Raw genomic sequence first — 17,717 nt, 5'->3', positions numbered from 1 at the left:
TTTTACAGATGCTGCTTTTGTGACTAAACTTTCTAAATGCACTTTTATGAAGTATTTTTGAAATGTGATAATTTAATTTTAAAAATATTTTTGACTTCACATAGAGTGCATTACATCAGCATGAATAACAATCTTTCAAGGGCACTGTGTAAATAGGTACATTAAGCTACAACTTTCAGAGATATCTCTTTCATTTCATATATTAGATAAGAGAAATGCAATATATATCATAGTTTTTGTTTCATTGCAGAAGTAACAGCCAAATAAACATCATTTTTAGAAAGATAACTGAATTTATTTTATCTTCTTATGAGGTGTAGAAAATATTTTGTATAGTCTAATCAAACATATTTACAAAAAGAGAATTATGTTGAGAAGTCTAAAAACTCTTAAAATAAATAAGCATTCATAGTTAGTGTTGGTTTAAATTTGTTCAAATCATGAAATTTCCTGTGTAAATTCGGAATACAATTTGTGATCGACGTTATCATAGAAACAAGTAGGGAATCATGAATCATGGCCATTGTTAACCTGGTGATGTTGTGTCTAAATGGTCTTTTTTATTTAAAATTATTATTAAAAAACATACGTATACACAAGATATTTAACCAAAGCCATTCATATGCCTTTTGCGTGTTTAAAACGTATTTTTCTCGCAGATATTTGATATATTCATTTCCAGAAGCATGAGAAAAAAGTTAAAAAAATAGAAAATGTAAATTGAAATTAAGGATAGAATAAAATTGCAGGAATGTGAAAGTTTACACGCTGCTTATTTGTTAAGATTTTTATTTTTGTTATTTTTCTTTTCAAATTTGAAGTTTTTTAACCTCGGAATTAATATTTGCATTAGAAGCATTATACAGGACAGTTGTCTCAAATTAAACTATGTTTTTTTTTTCTTTCACTGTATTTAAATTCGTCCGTCTAGTTTACACAGCAACATAAACTTGTCATGGAATCTTTTTCTCCATTATTTTCTTTACAAGATTTCTGACTTCCAAAGAATCACTTTAAAGGTTTCATATTTCCATAGGTCTACAAACAAGCTGGATTGGTGTCTCTGATATTTTTAAGGAAAAGAAGTTTGTCCGTATGTCCGATGCAGAAGTATTAACACATATAAACTGGGCAAATGGACAGCCTGATAATCATAAAAATAATGAAAATTGTGTGGAGATACTTTCTAACGGAAAATGGAATGACCTTAACTGTAGTGAAAGAAATGGGTTCATATGTAAGCTTAGCGGCAAATGAAATTGATCGAAATCAAACAAATAATAGTCAAAATTGATGTAAATATTTGAAGTGTCAAATGTGCATTTTTCAAAAAATATGATTTAAAAGACAAATGTATCATAATGTACATGTATGTGTATTTTAAAATGTTTACATTCACTGTGATTTTCCTTATGAAATTCATTAGAAATCCACGACGTTTAAATTTCTATAACACACGCGAAACCTTGTCACCTCGCGTTTGAATACATAGTAGGAACTATATGCAATTTCAAGACTCTAGGAACACCAAAATATAAATTGTTTTATTTCAATTTAATGAAAAACTATAACGCTGAAGAATAAACGTAAAAATTAACGTAATGTGCATTAAGAATTAATTGTCACTTTTCTTCTCGCAATGTTTGTTTGCGTAATTTAACTTTGCAACGTCATTTAAGGTCATTTGACGTCACAAACGGCTCTTACATCTATTAACCACGGCAGTTTTGAAGGGCGCTAAATTCACATGAAAGATTAACGAAATAAGCATTTATGAAGAAGGAAAATTAGAGAATGCTAACGCGCGGTATTCAATTTGTCGGCACAGCCAGGTGTGTTATAGGACCAACGTCCAAAAATATGAATTCAATGCTTAAATAATGTAAACTATGCGAATAAAGAAACTAAGCTATTTTAAGGAGGGATTCTTGTCTTTTCTTGTCTTTTACTAAATGAAGAATTTTGAAGTGCATTTGTTTATCTGTCATATATTTAGATGCAAAGGATTTAAAATAATATAAATATTTTCCATTCCTTCTAATAATTATACAACTTTGAATAGAGATGTTAAACTATGATTGAAATCTAGCTGGATCTATATTTTTGGCCGAATAGAGCTGTATGAATATATCTTCTTTTCTGCAAAATTACTAAAAACATTAAAATTGGTTATTCTTTTGAAACAACCAAAGACTATGAAAAATTTTCTGTTGTGACTTAACTCATAAAAATGGACATAAGTTTTAAAATATATCAAAATGAATTTGATTTTCTATGTTAACATGCATTATAATTATGTAGACATGCAACATTTTAAAGTCAACATGCAAGTTAATTATGTTGTAATGCAAGTTACCAATCTTATCAGAAAATATAAATTAAATATGGGCAAATTTACTTACTAATGCTTGTATTTGACATTTTAGATGCAAGATGCAACATAACTATGTAGGCATGCAACCTAATTTTGTCAACATGCAACTTATTTATGTCAACATGCAAGATAATTATGTAAACATGCGACTTATTTATGTTTACATAAAGGAGAATTATGTCAACGTACAAGATATATAAGTTGATATGCAACTTATTATCTTGTATGTTGACATAAATATCTTGTATGTAAAAATATAACTCGCATAGTGACATAACTAAGTCGCATGTTGACATAAACAATTAGCATGTCAACATAATAACTTTGCATGTGAAAATAACTATCGTGCATGTCTACTTTACTATCTCACATGTTACATGTAACATACGTATCTTGCATGTCAACATAATTGAATTGCATGTTGACATAATTATCTTGCATGTTGGCATAAATTAGTCGCATGTTGACATACTTATCTTGAATGTTGACATCAATAAGTCGCATGTCTACATAATCATGTTGCATCTTGCAACTAAAATATCAGATACAGGCGTTAATAAGTAAATTTGCCCATTTTTAATTTATATTTTCTGAGATATTTTATGATGGTAATTTGCATGTCAACATAATTAACTTGCCTTTTGACACAAATATGTTGCATGTGTACATACCCTGGTAATTATTTTTTATGTTAACATAATTAATCTTGCATTTAGGGGAAGAAATATGCCACCATAAGAATTGTCTCTCAATGAGAAGCAATTTTCTTTTCTCTAGGTTTTACAGTATATTGTGAACTTTACTGAAACCCAAATTGCCATTCCTCAGCACTTCATTATTTCAACGTGTTTAACTGTGTTTGATAAATAAAAGATTCAAAAATGATTTTAATGCACCGAAAATTATTGGGTTTTGTCCTGTCTATCCGTCTGCCTGTCTCTTTGTCCGCAAAAAATGAAACCTTGCTGATAACTTTTGAGTAGGCTGTGCTATTCTTTCATATATTTGCATTCACTGTGAATAGACTAATTCCCGTGCGTTAGTCATATGAGCTGATCCCTGCTTTGGAAGCTAATGCCCTGTTATCTGTAATTCATAATTCTCTACATTCTACTTTTTTATCGGTATAATGTGTTACCAGACTGATCCCGTGTGTAATTCAAGCGAGCTTATCTCAGCTCTGATAGCTAATTCCCCATATTTCGAAATTATCTATTATCTTTTTTTTTATTTTGTATCGGTAAAAAAAGTCAAAAGTACATTATTGAAGGAGTTACACTGTAGCAAGGTGCCACTTTTCCCTGACTGTCTTTTTTCCTTGGGAAATAGTCCTGGTAATGGGGAACTGAAATCTTGCTAACACCCTCAATAATATACTTCTACTATATATTCACAAAACATGATATTCACTGCTATATCATTAAAATGATTATATCAACTTGCTTAACATTTCATAATAATTTGTAAATTCATTGCTGAACTGTTCAGCGAAGTTGTAAAAAAAATCTGATATCAAATTAAAACACAGACTTGATCATTTAATACTCTGTGGGCATTTAAACCTTTAGACCTTAAATAAGAATGGGATAAAGAACAAGGAAGTATAAATCATGGCGATGGTGTTGATATTTAACTTAAGTTTAAATTCAGCTAGTTTACATGTTCTCGAATATTCATTCGAACACAAATTCTGACTGTAAAAGTGATGACATTAAAAAACAAAAAGACAATATAAATGGCAAAAACATGAATATATATCAATTGCATTAAAGAAAAATCCCTTAACTTAATGAATTGCTGCTGGATGTTAGATTTATCTATTATTTGTATCTAACAGATAGAAACTTAATAAAAAAAATTAAAATACTTGTATGTTTGTATGTTCAAGTTAAGTGAAATTCAGTTTTTTTTCATATATTGTTTTGAGAAACAAAGATATATTTTTGCAATATAAATTCCAGTCTGCAAGGTATTTTAAAATTAGGTAAGACCGTTATTAGTGTCCAAAGGAGGATCGAATCATTTCAAATTTAATTAGAACAGATAGAAATTGATTTAAAAAATACGCAAAAAGGTAAAAACAGAAGGTGCAGATAAATTCCCTGAGAAAATGGAAAAATTAATAAAGAAAGAAATAAAATTAATAAATAATAAATAAAATACATGTATGAAAAAAAAATCAGAGCTGAAAGAAGAGATATAAAGGAATGTCTTAAAGATCTATTAAATAACTTTCTGTTGTGGCATTTTTTTTTTCCTTAAATATCAAAACAAACTTGACCACTTTCATATTCCATGGGCATTTAAATCTCAAGATATATGTATTAGATTACTTAGAGTGAAAGAACGGGGAAGTTTAAATCATGGCGACAATATGGACACTCATGTTTATGTCCGGCATTTTGTTGACCGATTCTCAGTATATCGATTTATCTGAAAAAGATGACTGTAAAAGTAATGAAATGTATAAAAAGGTAATGGAGGAAATTCAAACGCTTCGGCGACTGCAGATTAAGCTTCAACTTGAAGTAGATGAGCTTCGTCAGAATGACAAGGAAATCAGATATGTGTTGATCAACAGTAATTTAACAAGTATGTATGGTATTAATATTTTATTTCAGACTAATTAAGTTCTTGATATTTTTTGGCAATAGTACTACATGTACAACATAGGATTCCTTAATTATTATGTTTTGACACTGCGTCTAAACCTTTAGAGAAAAAAAAATGACATTAAGGTTAGAATCTCTTTAAATGTCGGCAATTCTTTCTGCACTAGACTAAATCCTAAATTCAGAGGTTATTCTCCGTGGTTTTAAAGTACACTTGTCCCCCTTTTTTGTATACTAATGTGTGCTAAATAACTAGAACCATTACTACCTTAGTTTGGACTTTCGGTTTCACCCCCCAGGTCAAGTGTTCCTCAGTCCCACAGTTCCACTCATTTAAAAAATACAATTATAATGATTTTGAAATTAGCAGTACAGAAATATTCAAAGTTATAGTACAATATAAACAAATGCTCTTTTGATATACAGACAGAAAGATAAGGAAATTACATGTAAGCCAACCTGATGAATATTCGTTACGATATTATAGAGCGTGTATAATATATTTCCCTAAACCAACCAAAGTAGATATGCGGTTTGTACCTAATAATTGGATTAATTTAAATGTACTTGGCGATTTGTAATAATATTCATTTATATATTTCTTTCTTAGATTTAGATATCTAGGACATTGGAGAATGAAATGAAATTCGTCTTTTATTTGATGACTACCACAAACATCGCATATTCTATCATTTCTGCTCTTGCCTTGGCACCTTCCGTATTCTATGTTTAGATAGTGCAATGAAAGTCTGATGCGGGAAATATGCTTTTTTAAATTACTTTGTAGAGGTTTTGTTAAATAAGAGTGCATTTTACAGAAGTCAGATTGGACAATGTGCTTATATAAAAAACATTTTGACGAATTATCCATAAATGCATTGCACTCTTGGAGGTGTATATCTAGTATTCTGTTTTTATATATACTGTAAAAGCACAAATATTCGTGGGGGATTAAATTTCGTTTATTTCGTTGTTAACAAAATTCAACGAAATTAAATCCCACACGAAATTTTATATGACTATATATTGAATAGGGTTAGTTTTAAAACAACGAAATTAAATGCACACAAAATTATTTTTGATAACAAAACGACGAAATTTTGTGCCCACGAAAATTTGTGCTTCTACAGTATGCATGAAATTAGCAAAGTTTATTACTTGTTGATTCATCCAAAATTCTCCCAGACCCAACCTAAATAATTCAAGCTTTACGTCACGTGCCCAGTTTATACTTGTACTTGTTCCCGACCCATTCTCTGCATCATGTCGCAGGTATTCGTAGGAAGATTTTAAAATGCAGTTTTCTGTTTATAATAGTTTACACCAGAACTTCATGATTCTTAGTTTTCTTTGAATAATAAGTGGATATCGTCCTAATTCTCTATAAATCATATAAGTGCATGCATTGCACTTAACACCGAGAGTAATTTTACAAAAGGATAAATGCAGTCTTTGAATTTCTTGAGATTTCTGAAAACCCCAGATTTCACTACCATACGATAAAACGCTGCCAACATATGTATTAAAGAGCTGACAGCGGCTTTCGGCGTTAAATTCAAATTTCTGAATATTACGGTTATAACCAAATAGAGCTTTTTGACCTTGTTCAGCTAATTTATTTTGCGTAACATTAAATTTGCCGTTGTAGTTTAACATAATTCAAGGTAATGAAAAGAATTGACAATTTCTAAAACTTCATTATTATACGTCCATGAGAAATTAACGCTCCTCTCTTTCCTGAATGCTAAAATTTTGGTTTTTGCGGTGTTAACGGTCAAATTCCACGATGATACGTATCCCTGTAAAGCATCAAGCAAGTTCTGCTACTCTTCTGGTGAGTTAGAGAATATTACTCTGTCATCTGCGAACATTAAAACAAAAAGATTTAATTCTCTTAATTCTACGGATGGGCATTTAGCGTTTATGAAATGATTTTCCAAGTCGTTAACGTACATATTGAATAATATTGGTGATAATACTTCCCCCTGCAACAACCCGGTATTTACAGGGAATTCTTCTGATATCTCTCCTGCATTTTTGACACAGGCGCGTACATCAACATAAAGCGATCGGATAATTCGAAGGAATTTCCCGGTGATTCCCAATTTGTTCAATTTATACCATAATTTTTCCCGGTTGATTGTATCAAATGCCTTTTTATAGTCAATAGAACAGCAATATAAACGTTGTTTATTATTCAACTTTTGTGATATTAAACTTTGAAGCGCAAATATCGCGTCAGTAGTTGATCGCCCAGCCTGAAATCCAAATTGTGCATCAGTTTTAATATTTTCTGAGATGTTCCATTTCATTATTCTTTCGTTAAGAATTGAAGTAAAAAGTTTTCCCAGACTGCTTGTGATGCTGATGCCTCTGTAGTTCCCAGGGTCATCAGTTTTTCCTTTTTTATATATTGGAATAATAGTTGCTTTCGACCACGAAGAAGGAAATATACCGGAATTAAATATTTTATTAAATAGGGTCATTAAAATAGGGAGAATTATGTCACTGAACTCGGAAAAGTATTCATTAATTAAATTATCATTTCCCGCGCTTTTGCTTGTTTTAAGTCTGCGTATGCAGGTTTCAACCTCTTTTGAAGTAATTTCAGTGTCCAAGAGCTCAAATACAGGGCTATCGATGTCCGTGTAATTTGCAATAGAAATGTACGTAGTCGCTGAATCAGTGGCAAGGTTTCGAAAGTGTTCAAAATATTCTGATAAGGTAACTTTTGAGTTTGATGTCTTTCGTTTGCTAAAATGTTTAAAGAATTCTTTAGGGTTATTTTTCTTCAGCTGTTGCACCATATCACCTTGTTGTCTTTTGTATTGATTTTTAAGTTTCTTCTGAAGTCTTTTGTATTTACTTTTTGATTTAGTAATTTTATTGTAGTTTATTTTACTATGAAAGTTATTATATTCTTCTAAAGCAGATGAATATTGGTTGTATAAGACTGTGCATTTGTGATTGAACCATGGTCTATCCTCTGCATTTCTTACTTTTGGACACGTTTAATTGCTACTCTTTGTGCAAAACTTCCCTAATACACTGCTTAATTTTTCACTAAAGTTATCAACAATTTGGTTGACATCGAAGTCATCTTCAACACAAGAATATAGAGCGTCTAAGTTGTTTATAAGATCTCGTCTCATTTGAATTTGGGATTGTTCTTGCCATCTCACTGTGGTAGAACTTTGGGCACTTGGACGGTTCGAAGTTCTGGAATTGTTTGTCTGTTTTTGATACCCTAAGATGCATGGAAATGAAAAATTGATTGGTGTATGATCTGAGAATTCGGTTAAGTTACAAACCTTGAAATTCGAGATATTGTTGAATGAATTTGTAAAAATAGATCAACGACAGATCGCCCATTTGGACCACAATAGGCATAGTTTCCGTTTGAGTCGGACAGATGTCGTCCGTTAACTATGCAAATATTTAAAGATTTACATATGCTAATAAGCCTTCTACCAAATGTGTTTATTTTATTATCCATTGTTAATATTGGATTAAGTTCAATATCAGGTACATTGTATATAAGTCAACACTTCTGAGATATGATCATTAATTTCGGAGTGTAGGGTATCGCTTCAATATAATCTAATAATGATCCAGTTCTTGCATGGAAATCGCCAGTAATTATAATATTACCCATTTCTGTATATTTTGTAATACATTTGTCAAGCGTAGTAAACAAATCACAATTGTAAATATCATGAAATTTTGAAGCAATGGGTGGTATATAAACTGCCCCAATGTACAAATCTTTCTTATCCCAACAAATGACTTCATCTATTTTTATCCAAACAATGGTATCATGAAATATTACATCTATTTTAATAAATTGATCAAGCGAGTCCTTAACTAGAATAACTATTCCTTCGCCCTGTGTGCGATTTCTGACACTTTTTTTCTATGAAATGCATGAACACAATAACCACTAAGGGATATATTGGAGTGCTCCGTTATATCCAGCATTCAAGAAGTATGCAAATATAGTAATCAAATAGGCAAGATTGGAATTTGTTGTCACTTAGTTTATTTTCCAGTCCCCATTTACCTATACAAGCCATACATGTACCAGTGGTGCAGCGAAGCGTGAAAAACAAAGAGAACTCCTGGGACTCTCAACAAAACCACAAATTCAATATTTTTTCTCTCTGTTCGAACACTTGACCACCATGACCACTTCATATATGTATATGTATTTCAGATACTCTCCCTTATAATAAAGTTCCCTTTTTTATTTAAGGTATTCGAACTCCCATGGATTGTTCAGAAATTTACAAAAGTGGGCAAAGGAAGACTGGAGTTTACCAGATTTACCCATTTGGTGAAACCAACAAAGCTGTTAATGTGATGTGTGATATGGATTCACTAGGAGGAGGGTGGACGGTATATTGATTTATTGATTGTTTGTAGTTTGACGTCTATCTTGAGAATATTTTACTCATATGGAGAGCTGCAAATTTTGTCCTTTACTCGGCACTCAGGCCCATGAGCAGGAGGGATCTTTATCCTGCCAGTACCTACTGCAATGCAGGACCACAATTTATATTGTCTCATCCGAAGGACTAGTCTCTACATCCTACTGTGGGAATCGAACCTACGGCGTAAGGATCAACTCCTTACTCCGTGACTCTAGAGCAAACACTATGAGCACTGCGATACGTAAGAGCGCGACGTGAACGGTGTATAGTCCAAGCGTATCTCTGATTCATGATGCATCCTATAGTGTATAATTTATGCCCAGCACTACCCTAACAAAAAATTCTTTAGTAAACTATAGTTATCGAAAGTTTACTATAGTTAACTATAGCAGCATAGTTAAAACGTTGGAGCTTTGATTTACTATGGTGAAAACTTTGGAACTTTGATTTTCGAAAGTAAAAACTTTCAAACCAAGATACTGTTTCACCGTAGACATATGTAAGATAAAGATCCCTCACAGCTACAGTCAAGTGTCATACATAAGCCAAAATTTGAAGTCCATTCATTGGCAAACGGTGCCAACTCTCTATAGGTGAAAAAAACTGGAAACACTAAACTTTACAACATCATTAATCAATCCATCCGTTAATACAATGCCTAGAGTGTTCTAAGACCCTAATATATCTTTCCCAAGTGTTGTATTTTATTAACGTTAAAAGACAGAGAACCTATGTTCTTGGATTAAAAGTGAACTATTCTTAACAACCAAATTGTTTCAATAGCCTAGAGGTAGAATGTGAAACGGGAGGTCTCGTAAAGCGTCAAACCTAAGATATAATCAATGGCAATTATCTTCTTTGTCAAGCATCTGACATGAGATCCGAAATTCACAGTCTTTCGGATGAACTGATATTACGTATATGTGTCACGATAGGCTTTGGCACTATAAAGAACTCTCTAAGGTCAGTTGCCATATTCATATAGATTTTTTTCTCTCAATATTTTAGGTTATACAGAACAGACATCGAGAAAAACCAAAAGTAAATTTCAACACTACTTGGAATAAATATAAAAGTGGTTTTGGAGATATACAAGGGAATTATTGGCTTGGTAAGAAAATAAGGCTATAAGACAAATGCATGTAAATGATACATAGTACATAGTCAGTGTATTAACGCAAGCGAGATAACCTTGAGACACAAAAGGATTTATCTTCTGCTCTATTCAAACATACTTCTGATTGTATTTAGATGCATATTTTTAAGAAAGTAATATAATCATAAAGAGATAAAAAATAATTTATGGACAATAGGTAACAGGCATATCTTACATGTCTATTTAAGTATTTGTCGGGAGAAGCACAAACGACACATGTTCATAATAATTATTACAATTCTCTCTTTTTAGCATTTGAATTTTATCATGAAATTTGACTTGTCGGTAGCAAAAAAGATTCATATAATGTTGAGATGAGGTATATATGCTTTTATCTGACATATATACAGAAGTTTCTGGTTATGCGAACTAACGTCTTCGACAAAAATTAGATGATATAAATAGTTTATTTCGGTCCATAAAGTATATGTTATGTTTATCCGGCTTATACTTTTGTATAAAACTCAGCCTTAAAAAACGGGGTTGGGTCACATTAAATTGAAAATAAATTAAATCATGCTTTTTGAATATAAAAAAAGAATAGCAATACAAAGCCTTTTCTCTTTAAAGGAAATGAGGCCATTCATAAATTGACCACTAAATTCCAAACGGATTTGTACATACGAATCACTAATACCAGAAACCAGTCATTTGAATTAAGATATACTTCGTTCTCCATCTCCGATGAAGCTGACGGTTATAGGCTTTCTTTGGGTAACAAATCAGGACGCATAAGTGAGTATTTACCCTAAAGTTTTCTTCAAAGATAATGCTTTAGTATATATTCTAAAAAAAAGGAACAGAAAATCGGCACACATTAGTTCATGAATTTTATAATATCAAAATTATAAAATTCGCAACCACATATGTATTTACAATTATTAAGAATAGAAAATTTATTTTTAAAAACAATTCTTCTTAACAATACACACTTCTTATGTTTTACATTATTCTACTTTTTCGCATCGTGGATAATGCATTTAGACATTACAATGTCCTTGGTCAGCCCTTTCTACCCACAAATTATGCGTTTTCGTTTATAGCTGTCTTACCTGTTTTATATTGTAGATAATGCATTTCGATATTATGATGTCCTCAGACAACACTTTTCTACCTTAAAATTAATACCTATTTGTTTTAAACTATCTTTTCTACCTTCCGAATTATGGATGACGCATTTAGAGATTACAACGTCCATTCAACTCTTTTCTACCTATATATTTAAACCCTTTTAGTTTTAGGCTTTCTTTCCTTTTTGCATTGTAGGTGACGCTATAAAGGATTACAATGTCCTGGGCCAGCCGTTTTCTACATTTGACATGGACAACAATCACAGATGTGGCGCTCTCTGCGGGGCCGGGTGGTGGTTTAATTACTGTACGTGGTCCAATCTTAATGCGCCTTTTTTTGAAGATCATTCAGATCCAGTCTGGCACCCAGTGATATCTCATGGACGATTTCTTTATCATTCACAGATGTTGATTAGAAGATACTAAAACAAAGAGATCAGTTCACTTGATGCATAAAACTGTCCTGTAGATATACCAATTTATTGACTTTATGTTCAGCTTAAAACTTAAAAATGAAGTATAGACGTATAACTTTCATTTCATATTAAATTATTTCTCCTTAGACTCCAAGTCTTGGAACACGGGTTTTATGGAATTTCAATGTTCTTGCAATTTTAGTTTCAATAGGTATATTTTAGTCCGTTCGGACACAAAAAATAATATGAGCGCACCCTCTGATCTAAAAATTAATCACCATCTTCATTTACTAGTTGCTTATTTTAGATCAGAGGTTGCGCTATAGATTAAATTGGGGCAGTAAGTCTCTTTAGAAGTTTTAGTACAGAAGGGGGGTCTGTATTTCCTAAAATTGGACGTCATACTAAGGCAGGCGGTTGGTGTGCCTATTAAATATAATATCAGCTTGGGAACAAGGGTGTCAGCTGCTTCAGTCTCATGTTTGTAATTTAGGAACACTGCAAGTTTTATATCAACTTGGGGACAAGGGCCTCAGTTGGTCTATATTAGTATGTATACTAAGGTTGTTCATGTTACAACACTGAGAGTTTCATATCAGCTTGGGGACAAGGGCCTCAGTTGGTCTATATATGCATGCTGTTCCTGATAGAATACTTAGTTTCATATCAGCTTGGGGACAAGGGCCTCAGCTGATGTGCTCTTTACATGTATAGGACATAGGTGACATTACATTTATAGCATTTTGGGGACAAGGGCCTCAAATGTTAGGTACTGTATTTTATGCCGGAGTTTATGTAATAATTTACCATTTAATTTTCTTCAATGAATGTTTTAGAGGATTGAAAATAATATACCGGTATGATAATTGTAGTGGGAGTTTTTTATGTTGTGGATGGGGGATATTGTGTGTCTTTCACAAAAATCACTAGATTTGGTTTAATACACACAATATGGTGGCGGTTTTTCCCCCCATCTTTGATGGTTGTAGCATTTTTTCACATTATCTAATCATTTTTAAAGTGTTTAAATTTGAAGGTGATGTGTATATGGTTGCTTTTAATTCTAATCTGTCACATATGTTATATTTGTGATCATACATTTTATCATACCCGATTATAATTATGGAGAAGTGTGATTATGATTTTGACACTTCTTGGAACTGATCTGTTATTACTGATTAGCTAGACTGACTGATTGTGATTGATTAAATCAATTGATTGTGAATTTTGATTTTGAATTGTATGATTATGAATTATGGATCTGACTAATTATGATTGATTAGATTGATTGTGAGTTTTGTCTTCGTCATTTTAATAAATGACAACTTTCAATTCAATACATTCTCTATTGTTTATTCTATCAACCATCAAACAAAGCACAACATACAGAATTGTGCCATAAAAGCACATTTATATTTTATAAATAATTTTATGGCACATCTTAGTAGTAAAAGGGGGATAACTCTAACATTACACTTCACAGAAATGTAGGTTGGCTAACTTGGTATGAATTGACGCATAGCGCGCACCTCCGGAAATACGTCATAAAAAACCCAAGCAAGGGCTCCATGCAGAATCCACATGTACTTTTGACTTGATTTTACAAAAACTTAACCCACCCTTCCCCTTTTTGGTATTTATTTTAATACAGATAGCCTTTTAGCCAATGTCAAAGGTTTATGAATAGGTTTTTCCCCCCATCTTTGATGGTTGTAGCATTTTTTCACATTATCTAATCATTTCTAAAAGTGTTTAACTTTGAAGTTGATGTGTATATGGTTGCTTTTAATTCTAATCTGTCACATATGTTATATTTGTGATCATACATTTTATCATACCCGATTATGATTATGGAGAAGTGTGATTATGATTTTGACACTTCTTGGAACTGATCTGTTATTACTGATTAGCTAGATTGACTGATTGTGATTGATTATATCAATTGATTGTGAATTTTGATTTTGAATTGTATGATTATGAATTATGGATCTGACTGATTATGATTGATTAGATTGATTGTGAGTTTTGTCTTCGTCATTTTAATAAATGACAACTTTCAATTCAATTCATTCTCTATTGTTTATTCTATCAACCATCAAACAAAGCACAACATACAGAATTGTGCCATAAATAGCTTTAAAAATTTGCTTTTTGTACACTTTTTCAGAATATGAGGAAATTGACGCATTAAGTGACGTAATTATGCATTAACTTACCAGAAAGTTACTTCATTTTCGACTTCCAATTACCAAAGGTTTAAATGATATTCAAAGCAGTGTTAACTTAAATTAAACATTTTCAGTTTTTCAGATATTCACAGGACTAAGAAAGGCAAAAAGTGAACCGTGTTATTTTTTTGAAGTATTGATTTCAGGTTAAAAAAAAACAGCATAATTTTTTAATAACATGTTGATATACTTTCTTTTGAAATTTTTGTTATTTCGTTTTTGTAAAGAGAGAACCTTACACCGATGAAAGTGTCAAGTTATGATTTTTACTCGGTACACATTGCTAATGGTCATTCAGTGCTCTTTAACACTACAAAGCCTGTCGTGATACGGGGTTTTAGATTTAAAAGTCTCCTCCAAGTAGGATATGGAGATAATGAACAGTATTCAAACTGAAAAGTCCATTAAGCACAACAAAGTTTGGAGCAGAGTAAACACGGACCTTTAAAACATCAGAGGTGGGATCAGGTGCCATGCAGGAGTGAGCATCCCTGCTGACCTGCCACGCCCGCCGTGTGCTCCTTGTCATGATCGAGAAATAATGGAAAAAATCTGTCATCAATTCAGTGTATGAATAATGGACTAACAATTAGTACAAAAACGTCAGTCAGCATTTGACTCAATAATAAATCATATTGATGTATACTTATGCTTATAGGCAAGCTCACCGCAGCTTATTTTTGCTAATTTTGAATAAGTCAATTAAAACACTTTCATAGAGATGAATATTGTAATTTATTAAAATGACGGTATAAATATGAACAATTTAACAAACAAGATTGGGATCAGATTCACAAGCTTTGATTATCAGTTAATACGTAATATATGCCGTTTGTTTATTGTTAATCAACGTACAATGTGATCTTTTTATAAAATTTAATAATTCCCTCATACTGGAGTTTAAAAGGCTCATTGTTTGAAAAACCATGTTCATATGTTTCTGTCAAACTTTCTAATTTACTGAAGAATTTGTTATGTCATTTCCTGCCTTATATTAAAATAAATCTATAACAAGATCATTTCTAAGACACTTTTCAGATTTATCAGTTCTATTTTGAGAACAATAATAATATTTGATCCTTGATGCGATTGCATTCAGTTTGTTGTTCTAAAGGGAAAGGGCTGATAAAAATAATTTGTTTTTTGTGTATGAAGTCTGTTTCTTGCATTTACATTTTATGTTAATACAGAAAATAAATGTAGAGTATTATTTAAATACGAGGGTCATTCAAAAAATACATAGACAATGCTTCTCATCGTCATATGATTATTACAAGATTATAGATCAACACATTTTCGTAAACATAAACATTTATTTTGTCGAAGTGTGGAGTTTCATTCCATTTGATTAAACAGAACTCACGTTAGCCAAAATTAAAAGCAACATGTTTTGTTACCACGGAGCACGGTTACCCAATATTGTAACGTCAAAAACAACGCTGAGAAAGTTTGTCAAAAGTATACACATTTTTGTTATTTCAAACACGGTTTGTTGCGTCTTCTCCATTCAAAACACATATCCACAATACTTAACACCTGGTTTGCTAACAATTGTACAAATATAGCTTGAATTAGAATGTTAGTGTTTTCAAATTCTTTGATTTACAATGCAACTTTATTATTTCTGCAACATTGAAGCCCACATCAGGTTCAATGACGATCCTAACTCTTTTGACAATATTTTTAACTTTAACTTGTTTCTTTGCAGACAATCCATTATCCAATTCAAACTTGCTACCACTCAAAAATTGTATTTTCAACTTAATATAAATACACAGATTTTTTTTTCATACAGATCCTGATTAATAAGGATTTTTTAAGTTTGTAGAAAACGTTTCCCGAATGTAAAGTCTAATAATATTGCTACTTGCTGCTCCGTGACGTCCTCCAACGTCATGGTCTTTTGCCTTTTTTAATCAAGTCCATATGTATTTAGAAGCTGATATCTTTTACATGGATCAAGTTATTACATAACCTGATTTCATTTTATTTAATACAGCAATACTTTTTTTTAAACATGTAAATTTTATTTCGTTTCAGCTCCATTTATTAGAGGTATAGCTGTAAATACTACAAAGTGAAAATTAGAAAATTACTCAATTCTGACGATGCTCCGTGACCCCATTTTTGCTGTTCTAAATCATTGGTAATTTTAATAAATATGAGGATACATTCCAATTTTTTTACTCAAATTATTTGAATCTGTTGTTAAAATATTTGTACCAATTTTGGATATAATATGACATTAAATAAAAAAGTTAGGACAAAATTCTACGAACTTTTTGAATGACCCTCGTATATGTTTGTAAATATTCAAACGGTAAAACTTCCAGCTATTACGGATATCTTATTTTCGTCAAGGCTCATTTTATTAAATTCTTTGTTTATGAAATACTTATCTTAAGTTCAGGTATCTAATTTCATACAGGCTCATGGAATATATTCAGCCAAACTCAATATTTCTAACACAGTGGGGGAAAATGTAGATATTGAGTTAAAAACCAATATGAAAAATTAGAATTAATTTGACATTCAATTTCTTGTATATTATCAAAAGTATTCGAAAATTATGTAGTTTGAGATACTGAAGTTAAATTGTACACTATATGTTATTATGAAACTGTTCATGTTTTAAACATGTATTTTCTATATCATACATTTTAATTGTAAAGCAATGTGTTCACTAGATAATATTATTTATATTTCATAATTTTCAATCTTTTAGTCATATCTTTTAATGTACTTTATCTGTAGGTTTTTGGTAGTTTTTTTATATTTGCGTTGAAAAAGAGAGCTTTATGATTTGTGTACAAAAGTTGCTTTACATACAAATCTAACTCGTTTTCTCTTATTTGCTTTTTTATATTGAGAGATTTAGATGGATATTTGACAAATAACAATTACAGACGCATGTTCAATAGCTGAAATACCCTTGGCTATTATGGCGTTACAATAGAAGCCATTACCTAAATACTATTTTCAAATAGTAAACAAAATCAAATGTGAAAGTAAGTTGTCCTTAAGGAAGTGCATTCAATTTTATGAAGTCCAACATAGATACTTATGAAACATTTGTTTTGATGATGCAAAAGATTATTGTCATATAAATTGTATGGAACATATAATATTTTTCAGAGTTGGTAAGCTGAGGGGGTTTTGGGTGGGGTGGGGTTGGGTTGAGGCAGGGACGGTTTGTTTGGTGTTTGTACTGCAACTTCAGTTCTTTTCAAAGCGTAACTTTATCCTCTTAAAGCAGTCTTCAGACCGTAAGCTTTAAGAAATTTTCTTCTTTTATTTAAATCTCCAAGATATGATTACCTTACTAATTTTTCTTTGCATATCATTTCCAGCTTCTATAAGATGCTATTCTTTGATTTTTATATTTGTTATTTTTTAAGCATTTAATGTCACTGAATATTATTTGTTATATA

At 31.4% G+C, this 17,717-nt stretch overlaps 1 protein-coding gene across 1 annotated transcript; it reads left to right on the top strand.

The window, feature by feature from the left end:
- The first annotated feature begins 9,236 nt into the window (after positions 1–9,236).
- On the top strand, positions 9,237–12,308 carry LOC134234991 (angiopoietin-4-like). The gene is made up of 4 exons (XM_062717063.1): positions 9,237–9,381; positions 10,425–10,527; positions 11,143–11,307; positions 11,839–12,308. The coding sequence occupies exons 1-4, from the start codon at positions 9,253–9,255 to the stop codon at positions 12,066–12,068; spliced, it is 627 nt and encodes a 208-aa protein (XP_062573047.1). The 5' UTR covers positions 9,237–9,252; the 3' UTR covers positions 12,069–12,308.
- Positions 12,309–17,717: the final 5,409 nt, after the last annotated feature.

The sequence above is a fragment of the Saccostrea cucullata genome, unplaced genomic scaffold (genome assembly GCF_032062105.1).
Source record: "Saccostrea cucullata isolate Sc308-1 unplaced genomic scaffold, CSIRO_AGI_Scuc_v1 ctg3846, whole genome shotgun sequence".
Lineage (NCBI taxonomy): Eukaryota > Metazoa > Mollusca > Bivalvia > Ostreida > Ostreidae > Saccostrea > Saccostrea cuccullata.
This window is presented reverse-complemented; position numbering and strand designations above follow the sequence as displayed.

Coding starts and splice junctions, on each gene's coding strand:
- LOC134234991 (XM_062717063.1), top strand. CDS start 9,253: ATGGATTGTTCAGAAATTTACAAAAGTGGGCAAAGGAAGACTGGAGTT. Junction 9,382..10,424: donor CACTAGGAGGAGGGTGGACG/GTATATTGATTT, acceptor TCAATATTTTAG/GTTATACAGAACAGACATCG. Junction 11,308..11,838: donor TAACAAATCAGGACGCATAA/GTGAGTATTTAC, acceptor TTTGCATTGTAG/GTGACGCTATAAAGGATTAC.